The sequence below is a fragment of the Dama dama genome, chromosome 9, assembly GCF_033118175.1.
Source record: "Dama dama isolate Ldn47 chromosome 9, ASM3311817v1, whole genome shotgun sequence".
Classification (NCBI taxonomy): domain Eukaryota; kingdom Metazoa; phylum Chordata; class Mammalia; order Artiodactyla; family Cervidae; genus Dama; species Dama dama.
In genome coordinates, this window is record NC_083689.1 from 20,985,244 (window position 1) to 21,006,010 (window position 20,767).

A 20,767-nucleotide genomic window follows, 5' to 3' on the forward strand; every position below is an offset into this window, starting at 1 on the left:
TGACTGGGTGTGTTTCTTCTCATATTGAGTTTCATGAGCTGTTTGTATATTTTGGAGATTCATTCCTTGTAGGTTGCTTTGTTTGCCATTATTTTCTCCCATTCTGAGGGCTGCCGTTTCGTCTTTTTATGGTTTTCTCTGACATATGTATACTGCCATGTGTAAAGACACTATATGTAGAGAGCTGCAGATAGCTCGTGGGAACCTGCGGTAGAGTGCAGGGAGCCTAGCTGGGTGACCTAGAGATGGGGGTGGGTGGGAAGGAGGCCCATGAGAGAGGGGATATATGTGGTGGCTCAGATAGTAAAGAATCTGCCTGCAGTGTGGGAAGCCAAGGTTTGATCCCTGGGTCAGGAAGATCCCTTGGAGAAGGGAATGCCAACCCACTCCAGTCAGCTTGCCTGGAGAATTCCATGGACATCAGAGCCTAGTGGGCTATGGTCCATGGAGTTGCAAAGAGTTGGACATGACTGAGTGACTAACATGCTACATGCTATAGCTAATGCACTTTGCTGTGCAACATTGCAAGGCAACTATACCCTAAGAAAAAACATAGTCTAAATAAAAAGCACTGAAGATCATGGGAAAAGGTATGAGATTTTATGGTTAGAATATGTTGAAACTTGGGGACTTCCCTGGTGGTCCAGTGGTTAAGACTCCATGCTTCCAATGCAGGGGATGCAGGTTCCATCCCTGGTCAGGAACTAGGATCCCACATGCCTCATAGCACAGCCAAATAGTTAAAAAAAAATATATTGAAATTCCTTTGGAGCAGACTGGGGATACTTGTACAATATCACCAAGGAGCTCCTGAAAGCCCATAAAAGAACGTGCACGGGTGGTCAGGCGGCACAAACACAGTGCAGTGTGATGTCTCCACCAATGCCTTTCCTTGCACACATGGGCCATGGGCACATATTTTCCAGGCTCACTTCAGATAGTCTGGGGCATGTGGCTGAATTCTAGTGGATGAGATGTTGGTCACAGTGACATATGCCTGAATCCTACAGGCTTCAACTCTTCCCCTCCAGCAACAAGCAATGAGATCATGTGTCAAAATAAAAGAAAAGCTGAGGACTTCCCTGGTGCCACAGGGGCTAACAATCTGCCTGCCAATATAGGAGATACGAGTTCAATCCCTGGTCTGGGAAGATCCCACATGCCTTGGAGCAACAAAGTTCATGTGCCAGAACTGTTGAGTCCATGTGCTGCGACTTCTGAAGCCCTCACACCTATGGTCTGTGCTCCACAAGAGAAGCCACTTCAGTGAGAAACCTGAGCACCCAAGAAAGAGGAGCGCCCACTCACCCAACCAGAGAGAGCCTGCACAAAGCAACGAAGAGCCAGCACAGTCATAAAGAAAGTAAGGCTGAATCCCACCTGGGGAGGAGCCTCTTGATCCACTCTGGCTTTGCAAAAACAGCACACAAAAATGTATTTGCTCTGTCAAGCCATTGAGATGTTGGGACTTCTTTGTCACTGTAACACACTTTAGCCTAAACTGACTAATCAGACTATATCCTGAGTTGAACAAACATAAAAACTGAAGAAGATTTAAGAACACTTGGTGAAATCACTTCCAAATTACATAATCCTATCATATTTACAATTATATTTTTATATATCCACTCATTGGTTTATTCAACAAATATATATTAAGTATGTATGGTATGCTAGATATTAGAGATACAAGGATGATTTCTTCTCTATTCATCAGCATTTAAATGTGCTCAAAATGTTTTTTCCTTTTTAAAAATTGTTACTTTTGTCATTAAAGAATTAATTAATTTATTTTAACTGGAGGACAATTACTGTACAATATTGTGGTGGTTTTTGCCATACATCAACATGAATTAGCTATGGATGCACATGTGTCCCCCGATCCTGAAGCCCCCTCCCAGCTTCCTCCCCACACCATCCCTTCTGGGCTGTTCCAGAGCACCGGATTTGAGTGTCCTGCTTCTTGCCTCACACTTGCACTGGTCATCTATTTCCATTTGGTAATATACATGTTTCAATGCTATTCTCTCAAATGATCCCCCTCTTGCTTTCTCCCACACAGTCCAAACGTCTGTTCTTTACAACTATGTCTCTTTTGCTGCCTTGCATATAGGGTTGTCGTTACTGTCTTTCTAAATTCCATATATATGTGTTAATATACTGTATTGGTGCTTTTCTTTCTGGCTTACTTCACTCTGTATAATAGGCTCCAGTTTCATCCACTTGTTAGAACTGACTCAAATGTATTCTTTTTTATAGCTGAGTAATATTCCATTGTGTATATGTACCACAACTTCCTTATCCATTTGTCTGCCAATGGGTATACAGGTTGCTTCCATGTCTGAGCTATTGTAAACAGTGCTGCAATGAACATTGGAGTATATGTGTCTCTTTTGACTCTGGTTTCCTTGGTGCGTATGCCCAGCAGTGGGATTGCTGGGTGGTATGGCAGGTCTATTTCCAGTTTTTTGAGGAATCTTCACACTGTTTTCCTCAGTGGCTGTGCTAGTTTGCATTCCCAAAAACAGTGTAAGAGGGTTCCCTTTTTTCCACACCCTCTCCAGCATTTATTTTTTGTAGACTTCTGGATGGCAAAAATATGCTCAAAAAATTTTAAATAAATACATGTGCTCAAACATCTTATATTAAAAGGAAACAAATGAATGTTAAAATCGTACCTATTTTGCCCTTCTACACTGTTGGTAGGAATGTAAATTGGTAAAACCAGAATGGAGATCAGTATGGAGATTCTTTTAAAAAGTAAAACTAGAACTACTATACAATTCAGCAATCCCACTCCTGAGCATGTATCCAGAGAAAGCCATACTTTGAAAAGATACATGTTCCCCAATGTTCACTGCAGCTTTGTTTACACTATCCAAGACATGGAAGCAACCTAAATGTTCATCAACAGAGGAATGGATAAAGAAGATGTGGTACATATACACAATGGAATATTATTCAGTCATAAAAAGAATGAAGTAATGCCATTTGCAGCAACATGGTTACAACTAGAGATTATCATACTAAGTGAAGTTATGTCAGAGAAAGACAAATATATTATGCTCTTGCGTATATGTGGGATCTAAAAGCAATATACAAATGAATTTAAATACAAAAGAGAAATAGACCAATAAGCAGAAAACAAACAATGGTTACCAAAGGGGAAGTGGAGAGAAAGATAAATTAGTTGGTTGGAATTAACATATACACATTACTATATATGAACAGGTAAACAATAACGACCTACTGTACAGCATAGGGAACTATATTCAATACCTTGTAATAACCTATAATGAAAAAGAATCTGAAAAGTATATATATATATATATATTTTTCAATTCCCTTTCCATTATATATTTGGCTGAATCTCTTTACTGTACACCCAAAACTAACACAGCATTGTAAATCAGTCACACTGCAATAAAAAATAGTGCCTCTTTTGATCTTCAAATTAAGCTGAATACTACATACCACACACACATACTCTCTATATATACATGGCACCTGAGACAGACAGACACTACAAACCTACCAAGATGACTGCTGATATGGGTCCTAAGAAACTCAAGATAAATCCTTTCTCTATGTTGATCCAGCAACTGAAAAACAGAAAGCAAGAGTAGCAGCATTTAAAAAACGTAATGGAATACAATAAATGATGTGCAATAGATAATATTTACATAGGGTTTTTTGGGCTTCGCAGGTGGCTCACTGGTAAAGAATCCGCATGCAATGCAGGAGATGCAGGAGACGTGGGTTTGACCCCTGGGCGGGCAAGAGACCCTGGAAGAGAGCATGGCAACCCACTCTAGTTATCTTACCTGGAGAAATCCATGGACAGAGGAGCCTGGTGGGCTACAGTCCATAGGGTCACAAAGAGTTGGATACAACTGAAGTGACTGAGCGTGCATATAGCATTTACATGTGTCAGGTACCATTCTAATACTTGGAAGTAGATAGTATTACTGTCCTTATTTTACAGGTGAGAAAACCTAGGAAAGAATTTAATTGTCCCCAGAGTCACCAGGCTAGTTAAGTGAGGAACCTTGAAATTTGGAATCATGTAATTGAGTCTAGATTTCATGCTCCTTCAAGTTTATGGAAGCATTTGGTTATGATAGCAAAAATTTGTAGAGAATTTCAGATGTCTATCACTTAGAGATTAATTTTATAAAGATGGTAAGAATATACAATGTAATACATTGAATGATGATGTATATCTGTATCAACAATGTGGAAAATGTCCACTACATATTATTAAGGGAATAAACAAACTACATGCAGTACCTTTATCATGATCCCATTTTTATAAAAAATATACATCTACATGTATATTATATATATTGGGCTTCCCTGAGAGCTCAGTTGGCAAAGAATCTGCCTGCAAAGCAGGAGACCCTGGTTTGATTCCTGAGTCAGGAAGATCCCCTGGAGAAGGGATAGGCAACCCACCCAAGTGTTCTTGGGCTTCCCTGTGGTTCAGCTGGTAAAGAATCTGCCTGCAATGTGGGAGGCCTGGGTTTGATCCCTGGGCTGGGAAGATCCCCCGGAGAAAGGAAAGGCTACCCACTCCAATATTCTGGTCTGGAGAGTATTAAGGGAATAAACAAATTACATGCAGTATCTTTATCATGATCCCATTTTTATATATTTACATGTATATTTATATATATTTAAGGAGCTTCTCAAGTGGTGCAGTTGGTAAAGAAGCCACCTGCCAAAGCAGGAGACACTGGAGACATGGGTTCAAACTCTAGGTCAGGAAGACACCCTGGAATAGCAAATGGCAATCCACTCCAGTATTCTTGCCTGGAAAATTCCATGGACAGAGGAGCCTAGTGGGCCACAGTCCATGGGGTTGCAGAGTCAGACGTGACTGAATGACTAACACGAACTGGGCTTAGTGGTATTACAGAGGTTCTTTATTACAATATTATATTTTTAAAACCAGTTATTACTTTCAGTAATAGAAGTAGCAAAGATCTATAAACATGTGACATTTATAAATATAGACATTTATATAAACAATAAAAATTCATGCTCCTTCCAGTTTACTGTCTGTGTTACTTTACACTAGTCATTCACCTTTTTCTCTAAACCTCAGTTTGCTTAGTATACAAAATGGGAACAATTGGAGCACTTTCCTCTAAGGATGTTTTGATAGAGTTGAGAAATGGTGCATATGAAACACTTCGGCCCAGGGGCTGGAGAAATAAATGTTCAGCATCTTTATTTTCAACCTGAGTCATGATCTACTCAACCCTTCCTTCCTCCCTCAGTTTCCCACGGAGACAGCTGTGTGCCCACGTCCCCGACAGCACATTCTCAGCCCCGTACTCACTGCTTAGCGGTGCCGTATCCTTGGGGGTTGATCGCGGCAGACACAGCCACAATCACCGCCGGGACCCCGTAGCCTACAGGGTACATGAACCTCTTCTTGAATCTGCCTGCGCTGGTGTAGTTGGCCACCTTGAGGTTCCTGACGGTGAGGAAGAGGTGCAGCCCTTCGAGGAACATCCAGGTGAAGGCGGCCAGGTAGAGGTAATGCAGTACACCTGCGATGACCTTGCATAGCACCTGGAGGGGAGAGGGGGGCCATTGGAGCGTTTCTGGGGACAATGACCTCACCATCTGCTCTTTACCAGGGTTGTCGCTGGGTGACTTTGGTGAGAGATGCTCCTTAGCCTTCTTCACATGTCCTTCTTCTCTTTAGAGTCATGTCTCCAAACGGATGGATGGTCCCCCTTGTCTATTCCCATGCCTTGGCCGGATGTCACTTGGGCCACCCAAGAAAAACTGAAAATATATCATGTTTAAAGCTGAATGGGGGACTTCCCTGGTGGTCCAGGGCTTAAAATCCATCTGCCAATGCAGAGGACACGGGTTTGACCTCTTGTCTGGCAAGATTCCACAGGCCGTGGGGCAACTAAGCCCAAACACCACAACTACTGAAGACTGAGCCCTAAAGCCCACTCTCTGAAACAAGAGAAGCCACTGCAGTGAGAAGTCCATGTACTGCAAGGAGTGGCCCCTACTCGCTGCAACTAGAGGAAGCTCGCAGCAGTGAAGACTCAGCGCAGCCAAAAATAGCTAACTAGCTAACTAAAGTTCAAAGAGATCTTGTCCATCTTAAAATGGAAGAAGACATTATTCAAAGTGTGTTAAAGACTGCAGAAATCAGATAGCCCTTTGCCTGTTGGCTAATGGATGCTAGACTTCTCTGAGTCAGATGAAACTGGTGCTGGCCAGGGCTGTCTCCATCCCAAGAACCCTTAACCACCTCCCTGCCCCTTCTGAGGATGAAATTAATCCTTGTAGAAAGCTTATGGTCTGCTTGTCCTGCCGTGATCACCGTCTCTTCCATCTTGGTCACTGCCCAGAACTGACGTCACTCTGGTCTGTGTGGCATATATGTTGGGTACATGAATGAGTGAGTGAATGAGGGACTCTTCTAATATTTTTTTTTCCAATTATTTTTATTAGTTGGAGGCTAATTACTTTACAATATTGTAGTGGTTTTGCCATACACTGACATGAATCAGCCATGGTCCTCTAATATTTTTATCCCCATAAAGCACCATAGTTTTCTCTTTTGAGCCAATAGCTAATGGTTTCCTCCACTATGAAAGAATCTGCTCTGAATGACCTTTTCTGTAGTAAGCAAGCCCTCCCCCACCCTTCTTCATATTCACTGAATGTTCCCTCCATGTCTTTACGACCACTGGAACTTGAAAAAATCAATTTTTCCCCTCTCTTTAGGTTGCACAGCGCAGCATGTGGACTCTTAATTACTTGACCAGGCGTCAAACCCATGCTCCCTGCATTGGAAGTGTGGAGTTTAACCACTGGACCACCAGGGAAATGATTGCCCCCATCCCATGTCTTTGATTAAAGTATAACCTGGCTTTTGTTTGAGGACACTGCTTTCCACACTTTTCAAGAGAACAATGACCGCTCTCCATTGTCTGATGGGAATTGGGTTTCTTCTACACCTCTCATGCACTCTCCTGGACCATTGACTCTCTTTTCACGATGAATAAAACCCTCCTCTCTTAGAAATCATGTCCTGAGTCTTTCTAGCAACCTCTCAATCTTTGCAAAACTCCACTCACTTCCTGGTTTCTCCCCCTCACTCCTTGGAGATGCTGTTGCATGAAACACATGTTTGATATCAAACCTGCTAGCTTGGAATCATAAATCAGTGACCCTCAGGACCCATCTCCACTGTGCATCATTCACTCAGTCTGTAAAAGTTTTTAAATTGACAATTAACTGGGGGAAGGGACATGAAGAAAACTCTGAGTTTTGTGCATGCTCTATATCTTGATCAGGGTGACGGTTTTATATCTCTGTTTCTATATCTGGGCTTCCCTGGTGGCTCAGAGATAAAGAGCCCACCTGCCAATGTAGGAGATGAGGGTTTGATCCCTGTGTCAGGAAGATCCCCTGGAGGAGGAAATGGCAACCTACTCCAGTATTCTTGCCTGGGAAATCCCATGGACAGAAGAGCCTGGCAGACTATGGTCCATGGGCTCGCAGAAGTGTCAGACACAACTTAGTGGCTAAACAACAACATATCTATATCTATTACAGACAGGTGGTACCAAGTTCCTCTGTCTGTGGAGTTTTCCAACAACATATCTAATGTACTGTCTATCCATGAGAAAGGAGGATTCCTGCCTTCTGGAACAACACGAGTGAACCTTGAGCTATGCTCAGGAGATTGTTAGACAGAGACAAGTACTGTGTAATCCTTTATTCGTGGAGTTGAAAAATCTCAGATTCCTGAGAAAAGAAAAGATTGCCAGGAGACAGAGGTAGGGGTTGGGATGATAAGGCTGATATAATTTGTGGGTATGAATGTATAATGAGTAATAAGTTACCCAAGGGAACACACAGTTCCATGAATATACTGAAAGCCACTGACATGTACATTTAAAAAGGGCAAACTATATATGTATGAATTATACTGTTGACACTATGTATAAAATAGATAACTAATGAGCGCCTACTGCACAGCCCAGGAAACTCTCCCTAATGCACTCTGGTGACCTGGATGAGCAGGAAGCCTGAAGGGGAGGGATATATGTGTATGTGTGACTGACCCATTTTGCTGAAGAGCAGAAACTAGCACTACCTTGTAAAGCAACCATACTCCAATAAAAACGAAAGAAAAAGCTGTTTTATAAAAAGAAGAAGGGAATTCCCTGGCAGTCCAGTTTAGGAATTGGCACTTTCACTGTTGTGGGCTTAGATTCAATCTTTTGTTGGGAACTAACATCCTCCAAGTCATGTAGCATGGCCAAAATAAAAAATAAGTAAGAAAGGGTTTTGGCTAATTCTCCTACCTCGGGCTCTGTCCGTGTGATGCCTGTGAGGAAGAGGAGGTGGGCCAGGAAGAGGCAGATGGAGAGCTGCAGGTGGAGGGAGGTGCTGGTGTTCTGGATGGGTCGACACAGGAGGAAGGTGAGGGCCGCCAGGAGGAGGCAGAGCAGAGACAGGCTCAGCCCCACGTGGGTGATCATGGTCAGCACGGGATCCTCCTAGATGGGGCAGGAGAAAACAGACTCCAGCTCGTTTTTGTTTTGGATGCTGTGGTTCCCAATAACCCAGGTCTTAGAACCCTCCATGCATGGTGTTAATTTCCTCGTGAGAAACTGAACAGATCAATAGTGGCCAAACTGAAGTTCCCTCATAGTCCACCGGTGAAGAATTGGCCTACCAATGCAGGGGACGTGGGTTTCATCCCCGGCCCGGGAAAGCCCATGTGCCACAACTCCTGAGCCCACTTGCTGCAACTACCGAGCCTGTGTGCTGCAACTAGTGAGCCCACATGCCCTAGGAGCCCACTGTTGGGCTCCTCCGCAACAAGAGAAGCCATCACAATGAGCAACCTGGGCTCCACAACTAGAGTGGCCCTGGCTTGCCATAAATAGAGAAAGTCCACGTGCAGCAATGAAGACCCAGGCAGCTGAAAGTAAATAATTAATTTTTAAAAAAGATTTAGAAAATCACAATGAAACATGACTCTTATCCCAATAATAAGAAAATGATAGCCAACAAAATTGTAACTTTTCTCGATCTCATTGGAGAGCCAAGTTTGCAGAGAAAAGAGGCAACATTAACTCAAGTTGTTCCCAAGAGGGATGAGACAGAACTATTTCGATTTTAACAGAGCACAGAAGGAACATGTGGTTGCTACAAGACTGCATGTGAAGAAACCCACCAGAAATTCCTAAAGGCAGAGTGCAGTGGTTTTGGATGACTAGGTTTCCCAGATACAAGGGGTGCTTCACTCACAAGTTCTACCCCATGAAAACATGGAAAGAGGCTCCATGCCACTAGTCATCAGGGTTGTATACATTAAAACCACAATGAGATACCACTATACACCTCCTAAAAGGGTTGTATATTTTTAGCAGGAAAAAGAGAAATTTGTATTCACGCATATATAGAAAGGGTTAGTTACTCAGTCGTGTCTGCCTCTTTGCGACCCCGTGGACTACAGACAGCCAGGCTCCTCTGTCCAAGGGATTCTCCAGGCAAGAATACTGGAGTGGGTTGCCGTTTCCTTCTCCAGGGGATCTTCCTGAAAAACAGAACTGATGAACCTATTTGCAGGGCAGGAATAGAGACTCAGATGTAGGACTTGTGTTCACAGAGGGGAAAGGAGAGGGTGGGACCAGTTGAGACAGCAGCACTGGAACATATACACTGTGGCTTCTCAGATAGCACTGAAGCAAGAACATTACCATGTGTAAAATAAATAGCTAGCTGGAAGATGCTGTATCGCACCGGGAGCTCAGCTTGGTACTCTCGGATGACTTAATAGGGTGGGATGGGAGTTCTGTAAGAGGGAGACTCAAAAGGGAAGGGAGTATATGTATACACACACACACACATATATATACTTATGTTGGTGTACGTATTCATGTTGGGGTACAGCAGAAACTAACATAGCATTGTAAAGCATTATCCTTCAATTTAAAAAAATGAAAAGAAAAAAAGGAAGAAGAGAGGAAGATACATAGCTGTTACTCTGTGAATATTTTTTCATCTTCTTTTTGAAGATCCCTGCCTTCCATCCCAGCACCGTCCTACAGCAGAGCTGATTTTCAGTGTCATGTGTGTTTACATACATACCTTCAGCTCGACTGAGGCCACGAGGACAGCAAAGGTGGACAGATGGCTGCAACTGCATACAGTTTGAGTTCCGTTGTAAAAGATCACATGGCACCCTTCATTAGACCAGACCGGCTCGTCCCAGTAGACGCAAAGAGTCTTTTCGTTTTCCCCTATCATCTGGAAAGAAAATTGCTGGTTCATGAGACACTATCATTTAAAATCTGAAGTTTTCCACACATACATGCACACACACACGTAGGCATGCTCACACACAATGAAATACTATTCAACCATAAAAAATGAAATAATGCCATTTGCAACACAGATAGGCCTAAAGGATATTATGCTTAGTAAAATGTCAGGCAGATAAAGACAAATACTTTTATATTATTTCCTATGTGTGGAAACTAAAAAATAAACAAATGAATGGAATATACAAAACAGAAACAAACTCACAGACATGGAAAACAAACTCATGATGACCAAAGTGGATAAGGAAGAGGGGAGAGACAAATTAGGACTATGGGATTAATAGATACAAACTCTTACCTATAAAAGAGATAAGCAACTACAATTTACTATATAGCACAGGAAACTATCCCCATTATTTTGTAATAACCTATAATGGAATATAATATGCAAAAATACTGAATTACCATATTGTATGAATGCGTGCATACTTAGTTGTGTCTAACCAGGATCCTCTGTCCATGGAATTTTCCAGGCAACAATACTGGAGTGAGTTAACTTTTCCTCCTCCAGGGAATCTTCCCGACCCAGGGATCAAACCCGAGCCTCCTTCGTCTCCTGCACTTGCAGGCAGATTCTTTACCACTGAGTCACCTGGGAAGCCCACTATATTGTATACTTGAAACCAACACGGCATTCTAAATCAACTATAATCCAATAAAATTTGTTATATTAAAGTTTTTGTTTTCTTGGAAAGAAAGTTATGACCAGCCTAGACAGCATATTGAAAAGCAGAGACATTACTTTGTCAACAAAGATCTGTCTAGTCAAGGCTATGGTTTTTCCAGTGGTCATGTATGGATGTGAGAGTTGGACCATAAAGAAAGCTGAGCACAGAAGAATTGATGCTCTTGAACTATGGTGTTGGAGAAGACTCTTGAGAGTCCCTTGGACTGCAAGGAGATCAAACCAGTCCATCCTAAAGGAGATCAGTCCTGGGTGTTCATTGGAGGGACTGATGTTGAAGCTGAAACTCCAATACTTTGGCCACCTGATGCGAAGAGCTGACTCATTTGAAAAGACCCTGATGCCGGGAAAGATTGAAGGCGGGAGGAGAAGGGGACAACAGAGGATGAGATGGTTGGATGGCATCACCGACTCAATGGGCATGGGTTTGGGTGAACTCTGGGAGTTGGTGATGGACAGGGAGGCCCAGCATGCTGTGGTTCATGGGGTTGCAAAGAGTTGGACATGACTGAGCGACTGAACTGCTACAATTTAAATGTTACTTTCCATTTACAATAATTGCAAAATTTTGTTTACATAGAAACAGACTCATAGACATACAGAACAGACTTGTGGTTGCCGGGAGTGGAGGGGGTGGGGAGGGAGAGGGATGGACTGGGAGTTTGGCATTCGTAGATGCAAACTATACATTTACAATGTATAAACAGCAAGGTCCTAATATATAGCATGGGGAATTATATTAACTATCTTGTGAGGACAATTTTTAATGTGTTTTAAAAATCATGGGATTCAGTTTTTCTTTTTTATGGCTTTACTGAGGTATAATTGATATACAAAGGTAAAAAATCCACCTGCTAATGCAGGAGATGGATTCAATCCCTGGGTTGGGAGGATCCCCTGGGGTAGAAATTGGCAACTCAATCCAGTATTCTTGTCTGGAGAATCCCATGGACAGAGGAGTCTGGTGGACTACAGTCCGTGGGGTCATAAGAGTCAGACACGACTGATCACACGACACGCTATGTAAAACGTGATGAATTTGGATATGTGCAAACACCTGTGACACCATCACCACCATCACAGTAACAAAACAAACCCAACACTTCCTGAAGTTTCCTGGGTCCCTTTGTTTCTGCTTTGTTTGTTTGTTTGTTTTTGTGGTAAGAACACTGACTATGAGATCTACCCTCTTAGCAAATTTTAAAGTGCATGATACCATATTCACTACAGGTTTTGTTATATAAAGTATCTTTTACTTAGAACTGGAAGACCAGAGAACGTCTTTTCAGATTCTTCTTCAATTAATTAGAGGCTCAAGTTTCTATTCTGGGGTCAGAAATGAAATCCTAATATTAAAAAAAAAATCTTTCATCTGACTTAAAAAATTTTTTTTTATTTATTTATTTTTGTCTGTGCTGGGTCTTCATTACTTGCCGTGTTTTCTCTAGTTTCAGAGAGCAGGGCCTACTCTCTAGCTGTGGTGCACGGGCTTCTCACTGTGATGGCTGGCTTCTCTTGTTGCTGAGCACGGGCTCTGGGGCACGTGGGCTTCAGTAGTTTTGACACATGGGCTCATCATTGCAGCCAGAGGGCTCTAGAGCGCAGACTCAGTAGTCATGGCACACAAGCTTAGTGTCCTTGAGGCACGTGGGCTCTTCCCGGACCAGGGATCAAACCCATGTCTCCTGCGTTGGCAGGTGAATTATTTGCCACGGAGCCAACAGGGAAGCTCTCATATGACTTTTAATTTTTTAAGTTGAGTCTTTTATTTTTTCCAGCTTTATTGAGGAATACTTGACAAATATAACTGTACATACTTAAAGGATGTGAATTGATGATTTCACTTTAAGAGACCTTACTGTGGACTTCTTGGGCTTCCCTGGTGGCTTGGTGCTAAGGAATCCGCCTGCCAGTGCAGGAGACACGGGTTCGGTCTCTGGGTTGGGAGGATCCCCTGGAGGAGAAAGTTCCAACCCACTTCGGTATTCTTGCCTGGAAAATCCCATGGATGGAGGAGCCTGGCTGGCTCGGGTCCGTGGGATTGCAAAGAGTCACGTTTTTCTGTTCATTTCCCAACAGTAAATAAGGCTATAGTTTTTTTTTTAATCACTTTTTAGTCTGTTGAAGGAATAATTCCTATCATGTAATTTTTGGAGTAACTCTTCACCAAGGACTGGGTTGAATTTCAAATCTCCATCAGCAATTCCTGATAAATCAGCCTGGGCAGAAAGAACTGCCTGTGAAAGCCATACTTTTTCACTACTGGGTTTACAGGTGTGATCAGTACAAATTTCTAGGTGCTCAAACAAGTGGATACTTTGCCCACCTGTATATGGTGAAACGTGAAGTTCACGGGCTTGGCCAGGGAACAATTCTTCTTGCATCCCGTGGTACCACTTATCACCTTGGAATTCAGTTGAAAGTGATCCAGCTTTTCATCAAGAGTTAGGTTTGCCTTAGACACAAAGGAGCCATCCAAGATGGACCCAAAAGACTTGTAAGAGATAAAGACCACAGCACCTGAAAGGAAGCAAAGAACCGATGAACCTGAGGAGGAGACTGGAGAATGTGTTGCCAGTTAAGGATTTATATGGCCAGTTTCTTAGGAGTCAGATATGGAATGTAGGGCTCTGAATCCTAATTTATTAGACCTTACACCCTTGAAAAATAGATGGGAGAGATTCCAAAATCATTCCACTTGCAGGATGTTAAGGCTATGTCTGGATTCTAGTAGAGATATCCCCTCTGTCCCTAGCAACACAGTTTACAATAGTCAAGATATGGAAGCAACCTAAGCATCCTCTATAGATGAATGGATAAAGAAGTGGTATATATACACAGTGGAATATTATGCAACCATAAAAAGAACGAAGTCTTTCCATTTGCAGCAACCTGGATGGACCTGGAGGGTATGATGTTATGTTAGTGAAATGAGTCAGACAGAGAAAGACAAATCCCACATGATTTCACTTCTATGTGGAATCTAAAACACAAGACAGAAGAGAAACAGATTCATGGACACAGAGAACAAAGTGGTGGTTTCGAGAGGAGAGAATATGAAGGGGGCACGGGAAGAAGAAGTGTGACGGGGATTAAGAGGTACCAACTTTCAGCTGCAAAATATATGTCACAAAGATGTAATTACAGATAGAGAATATAGTCAAGGATACTGTACCAATTTTGTATAGTGAGGTGATCATTCATAATGTATAAAAGTATCAGATCAGCCTGTTGTATGCCTGAAATTGAGCTTCCCTGGTAAAGAATTACTGCTCAGCGGTAAAGAATTCGCCTGCAATGCAGGAACCACAGGTGACATGGGTTCGATCCCTGGGTTGGGAAGATCCCCTGGGGGAGGGCATGGAAACTCAAGGCAAGAATACTTCAGTATTCTTGCCTTGAGAATCCCCATGGACAGAGGAGCCTGGTGGGCTATAGTTCATAGGGTGGCAAAAAGTTGGACACAACTGAAGCGACTTAGCATGCAGCATGCATGAAATTAGCATAGTATCATGTATTAATTGTTAATATAACTCAATAAAAAATAAGAGTAAATTTCCCCTGCCCCCAATTCTAGAGATGTTGAGATAATTTAGGTAATTTCTGTTACCTCCAGTTCCTCCTCCAGTGACAACAGTGCAATCGATGTCCATTGTCTCCTTTTCAATCTGTAATTTAACTATTTCATTTTCTGTTTTGCAGCCATTCTTGATGGTCAGCGCTTCAATAACTAAAAAAACAGAAACTCTGCATGAATGTTGGAAATCCTTATAAACACTTATTTTATAATATAATCTCCTTGTCCATCTCACTTAAAAAATGACAAGGACTTCCCTGGTGCCCAGTGGTTAGGAATCCATGTTCCCAATGCAAGGGACATGGGTTTGATCCCTTGTCAGGGAACTAAGATCCCACATGCTGCATGGTGTGGCAGAAAAATAAATAAAAATTAAATTAAAAAAATGGCAACTGTAGGAGCTTCAGATGAAAACTGGAGCTTGGGTGATGGAGTTGGAGTGGACACATAGAAGCTGTTGGCTTTATTTGGGCACCCAGTCTCTTATTGGAGGGAACAGATTCAATATACAGATAACCTCAGATACGCAGGGAAACCTGGCAAGCTGCAGTACATGGGGTCGCAGAGTGGACAGGAAGGAGTGACTGAACTTACTTATGCAGATGACACCACTCTTAGAGCAGAAAGCAAAGAGAAACTGAAGAGCCTCTTGAAGAAGGTGAAAGAGGAGAGTTAAAAAATTGGCTTAAAACTCAACATTCAAAAAAACGAAGATCCTGGCATCTGGTCCCATCACGTCATGCAAATAGATGGGGAAACAATGGAAACAGTGATGGACTTTACTTTCTTGGGCTTCAAAATCATTGTGGACAGTGACTGCGGTCATGAAATTAAAAGATGCTTGCTCCTTGGAAGAAAAGCTATGACAAAGCTAAACAGCATGTTAAGCAGAGACATTACTTCACCAGCAAAGGTCCGTATAGTCAAAACTATGGTTTTTCCAGTAGTCATGTATGGATGTGAGAGCTGGATCATAAAGAAGACTGAGCGCTGAAGAACTGATGCTCTTGAACTGTGTTGTTGGAGAAGCCTCTTGAGAGTCCCTTGGACTGCAAGGAGACCAAACCAGTCAATCCTAAAGGGAATCAGTCCTGAATATTCATTGGAAGGACTGATGCTGAAGCTGAAGCTCCAATCCTTTGGCCACCTGATGCAAAGAACTGACTCATTAGAAAAGGCCCTGATACTGGGAAAGATTGAAGGTGGGAGGAGAAGGGGGCAACAGAGGATGAGATGGTTGGATGGCATCACCGACTCAATGGACATGAGTTTGAGCAAGCTTCAGGGGACAGTGAAGGACAGGAAAGGCTGCTGCAGTCCACAGGGTCACAAAGAGCTGGACATGACTGAATGACTGAGCAGCAACAACAATATGTCAGTTACTATCGATACTATGGGCTTCCCAGGTGGCTCCGTGGTAAAGAATCTGCCTGCCAATGCAGGAGACGCCAGAGATACGAATTCCATCCCTGGGTCAGGAAGATCCCTTGGTGAGGAAATGGCAACCCACTCTAGTATTCTTGCCTGGGAAATCCCATGGACAGAGGAGCCTGGCAGGCTACAGTCCATGGGGTCTCAAAGGGTTGGATGAGACTTTGCAACTGAAAACTAACAACAAATAAAATAGATAACTAATGAGAATCTACTTTCTAGCACAGGGGACTCTACTCAGTGCCCTGTGGTGACTAAATGGGAAGGAAATAGGAAAAAAAAGAGGATATGTAGCTGATTCACCTTGCTGTATAGTTGAAATTAACATAACACTGTAAGGCAATCATACTTCAAAAAAATTAATTAAAAAAAGAATCATAAGACACCTTCTTTCTTCCCTTCATCTCCCCATACTCACTCTTCTGCCTCTTCTGTTTTGAATAAGCTAAATATTTTCATCATCTACATATTAATCAACTTCAGCACCAAACTTTCTCTTTCTCTCAAACTCCACATGTACCCTGGCAGCAAATCCAGACCTTTTGCTGAAAAGGCACCAGCCTTGATGTGAATCTGATTTGGGGCACTGACTTCATCTGGCCCACCAGTAGATCTCTCTTGGCTCATCCCAATCATCTAACTGCATTCATTCATTGTTCCCTCAGAGCAGCCAGTGGGATCCTTTCAAAACGTGAATCAGATAGAGTCTCTTTGAATAAAATTCAGAGTTGTTACAATTCCCAGGAAGACCCTGCTTGATCTTGCCTTGAATCAGTTCCTTGACCAGTCACCTTCAGTCACTCTGCAAGTATCTCCAACACACCAGGAATGCTCACCTCAAGCCCTCTGCCCAGGATCATTCTCCCCAAGATATGCACGCAGCTCACGCCTTCTTCTTCAAGTCTTCTCACAAATCTTGCCTTCTCTCCAAGCCTACACTATTCACTCTAATTAGCATCACAAACTGCTTCCCTGACATTTGTGTGTCCCTCACCTCCTCTCTAAGACAGACAAGTTTGATTACATCAAAAGTGAAAACATCTCCACTCAAACATCCTTTCAACAAACCACAGATTGGCAGAAAATATTTAGAGACATAAATGAGGTCCATCATATGTAAAGAGCTCCTAAATATCAATAAGGTAAAAATAAAAAACCCAATGGACAAAGAGCAAAAGGATAAGGGAAAATGGACAAAAAATACATATCAGAAGAATCACAAAAAAGAAACCTAATGGCCAGCATAAAATAGAGACATCTAATCCACTAGTAATCAGTGATATGCAGATAAAACAATAGTGAGATAACATTGCATGATGTCAGCAGGAAAAAAGAGCCTGAAAACTTAGAGGTTGTGAGGGGGACAACTATACTTCAACAAAATAAATTTTTAAAGTGGAATTTCATCCTCTAATTGACGACAACACCACAGCTTTTCTGTTCATATGTTCATTCATTCATTTGACAATTACTAAATACTTCTAGGGTGCTTCTCTGATGGCTCATCAGGTAAAGAATTCACCTGCAATGCAGGAGACACAGGAAATTTGGGTTCAATGAGTCAGGAAGATCCTCTGGAGGAGGAAATACTGTAGTATTCTTACCTGGGGAATTTCATGGACCCAGGAGCCTGGCAGGCTATAGTCCATAGAGTCACAAAGAGTCTGACATGACTGAGTGGCTAAGTACACAGCACAAATCCTTCTAGGTATCAGACACTTTACTAGGTGCTCCTTATGCCTTGTTAATTCTAAGAGTAAAGACTGCTTTATCCTTCAGTGTATCCTTGATAAAGATTTGTACATAAGAACCCTAGGGTGACTCTTGGATTAAAAGGGACAGTACACACAGCCACAAAAGATTCACTTTAAAAATAGGTTAGACTTGAAAGATGAATGGATGGTCCAGTCAAATGAACTTTCAAGCCTCATCCAATGCAAACTTAGGGTTCTGAAGAGAAATAAGATATTTCATGTCAAGTACTTACACAGATTTTGCCAGTGCAAAGAAAGAGAAGGCTGTTTCCTGCCAATGAAATTGTAGCTCAACCAGCATTCCCTGAACCCAATTAAGTTTGAGAGTCTGCCTGAGTATCGATGACCACAGCTTACCCATAAATTGTGACTCTCTCCTCAGCGTTCCTTCTGTGGGTCGACTGAGGGCAGCTTCATAGGCTGCCGACTGCACTGTGTGGAGATACTGTGTCGCAAAACGGGCAGTTTCTTCCTTGTGTTCCTGAGATGGCTTGGTGGTGATGTTGCTGAAGTTGCCAAAAGAATCGGCTATTTCCTGCCATACAAATAGTGAATGTGCAGATGTAGAGAACAGATGTGTGGTTGCCAAGGGGGAGAGGGGTAGGAGAGAGATGGACTGGGAGTTTGGGATTAGCAGATGCAAACTATAATACATAGGATGGATAAAAAACAAGGTCCTACTGTATAGCAGAGGGAACCATACTCAACATTCTACAATACCTATATGGGAAAAGAAGCTGCAAAAGAATGAATATATACATATATAACTGAATGTCTTTGCTACACACCTGAAACTAGCAACATTGTCAATTAACTGTACTCCAACAAAGTTTTTAAACAAGAATAACATACTTAGGAATAAACAAAAAATAGAGTATGATACACAAATAAAAATTTTTTAAAAACAATGAAATATGAATAAACAAAAAAATAATGGATGTGAAAATGACTATTCCTAAAAGGAAACTAAGCATACAGTTTCTATTTTCCAGATATTTCTTGAAAGCTTCCACAACTATGAGCTTTCTCTGGGAATATTTCCATTGCCTAATAGCAGAAGAAGGGAACAGTGTAGGGAAAAGACGCAAATGTTTAAACAAAGCAGGAAGAAACTCAGACCTTACACTGTCACTTCATTCCATTGTGAAGTAATTGAGTATTTTTAATCCACTGGTCTTAGATTTTGCATCACCGTCTACCTGGTTTCCTGGGTGGCGACGATCCCCTGGAGGAGGAGATGGCAACCCACTCCAGTGTTCCTGCCTAGAAAATCCCATGGACAGAGGAGCTTGGAGGGTTACAGTCTGTGGGGTTGCCAAGAGTCGGACATGACCGAGCGACTGAGAACTCGCTTATGCTACTTGGTTTCACCTTTGCTTTTCTGCTAAATCCCCCTGCCTTTGTATTCTCTCTCACAGCTTTTTAGTATACCTCTGAAGAAACAGTAAATTGTCATCCAATATGGGAAAATGTTTATTTTCAGAAAAGTAGGAAGGGAGAGACCTCTGCGTCCAATAGAAATAAGGTTAAAAATCTACACATGCAGTTTGGATTTCTCCTGTGATGTGGAGACCCAGAAAGGAAAAACAATTTGTCCCACCTAACTTATAATTAATTCCTTCAGGCACATTGGAGGAAGAAAAAGATGGAGAATTATCTACTGTGAGAAAACATTCACAGAAACTGGGAATGATCTCAAACCTGTAACACAAGTGTGACATTGTCATCTTCTGGTAATCCTTCTGTCACCATGGTAACAGAAGTGTCATTTGGGTCCTTGGTGGTATTCTAAAAGGAAAGAATAGAAACATATAATTGGCTTTCATTCAGTTAGAAGCATCCAGATGTTGTTCTCACGTTCTCAGAAGCTTTATTAAAACACTTGGTCCTGGCAGAGAAATACTCTGACATATCTGTGAATACAAGACTGCAAAATTAAACACACTTGTTGGAGTTTAACACACACACACACACACACACACACAATGTAAATCAAGTTCAATACATTGTTTTGGGACTAGTGGGTATCTATTTGAAAAGACTGAATCAGTTCAACACCCACCTCATTATTCCCAAAAATAATTTCTAGAGAGCTTACCTGTCAAAAATGCCTAAATATTCCCAACTATTAAGTTAATCTTTTTTTTTTCCCCACTGAGAAAATTAAAATTGGAGGAGGGGCAATTCAAATATATCAACTTTGGGGGATGGAAGTAAAACAATCAAATGCCATACATAATAGTCAAAATATTAAAATTATTTCTATTTTGTATAATATATTTTATATAAAATCTTTAGTTCTATATAACCTTTGTGTATAACAGATAGCGATGTAGACATACATGTCTTTCTGCTCTCCATTTTAATAAAAACAATTTTCATAGCATATTTACCTTTATTCTTTTTTTCCCAGCTTTATTTATTCTCCTCCTACTCTATTGTTTTTTTCTGGTTTGTGTGTGTGTGTAATTTCTTTTTTTAAAAATTAATTAATTCAGTTTAATTGGAATATACAATACTGCGCAGGTTTTGCCATACATCAATATGAGTCAGCCATGGGTGTACATGTGTCCGCCAGTCCTGAATCCGCCCTCCTGCTTCCCTCCCCACCCCATCCTTCTGCATTGTCCCAGAGCACCGGCTTTGAGTGCCCTGCTTCATCCACTGAACTTGCACTGTTCATCTATTTTACATACGATAATGTACACATTTCAATGCAGTTCTCTCAAATCATCCCACCCTCACCTTCTCCCACATAGTCCAAACGTCTATTCTTTACATCTGTGTCTCTTTTGCTGTCTTGCATATAGGGTCATCATTACCATCTTTCTAAATTCCATATATATGCATTAATATACTGTATTGGTGTTTCTCTTTCTGACTTATAGGCTCCAGTTTCATCCACCTCATTGAATTGACTCAAATGTGTTCTTTTTTATTT

General features: G+C 41.7%; 1 protein-coding gene across 2 annotated transcripts in view; it reads right to left on the minus strand.

The window, feature by feature from the left end:
• LOC133062036 (adhesion G protein-coupled receptor E3-like) overlaps window positions 1–20,767 on the minus strand; it is a 39,860-nt gene that overhangs the window by 5,851 nt on the left and 13,242 nt on the right. For both annotated transcript variants that reach the window (XM_061150537.1, XM_061150536.1), the window contains 8 exons: window positions 19,528–19,614; window positions 18,184–18,361; window positions 14,675–14,794; window positions 13,391–13,584; window positions 10,147–10,305; window positions 8,352–8,546; window positions 5,345–5,580; window positions 3,536–3,602 (listed from right to left, as the gene is read on the minus strand). In XM_061150537.1, coding sequence (XP_061006520.1) covers window positions 3,536–3,602; window positions 5,345–5,580; window positions 8,352–8,546; window positions 10,147–10,305; window positions 13,391–13,584; window positions 14,675–14,794; window positions 18,184–18,361; window positions 19,528–19,614 — 1,236 coding nt within the window. The remainder of the gene's footprint in view (window positions 1–3,535; window positions 3,603–5,344; window positions 5,581–8,351; window positions 8,547–10,146; window positions 10,306–13,390; window positions 13,585–14,674; window positions 14,795–18,183; window positions 18,362–19,527; window positions 19,615–20,767) is intronic.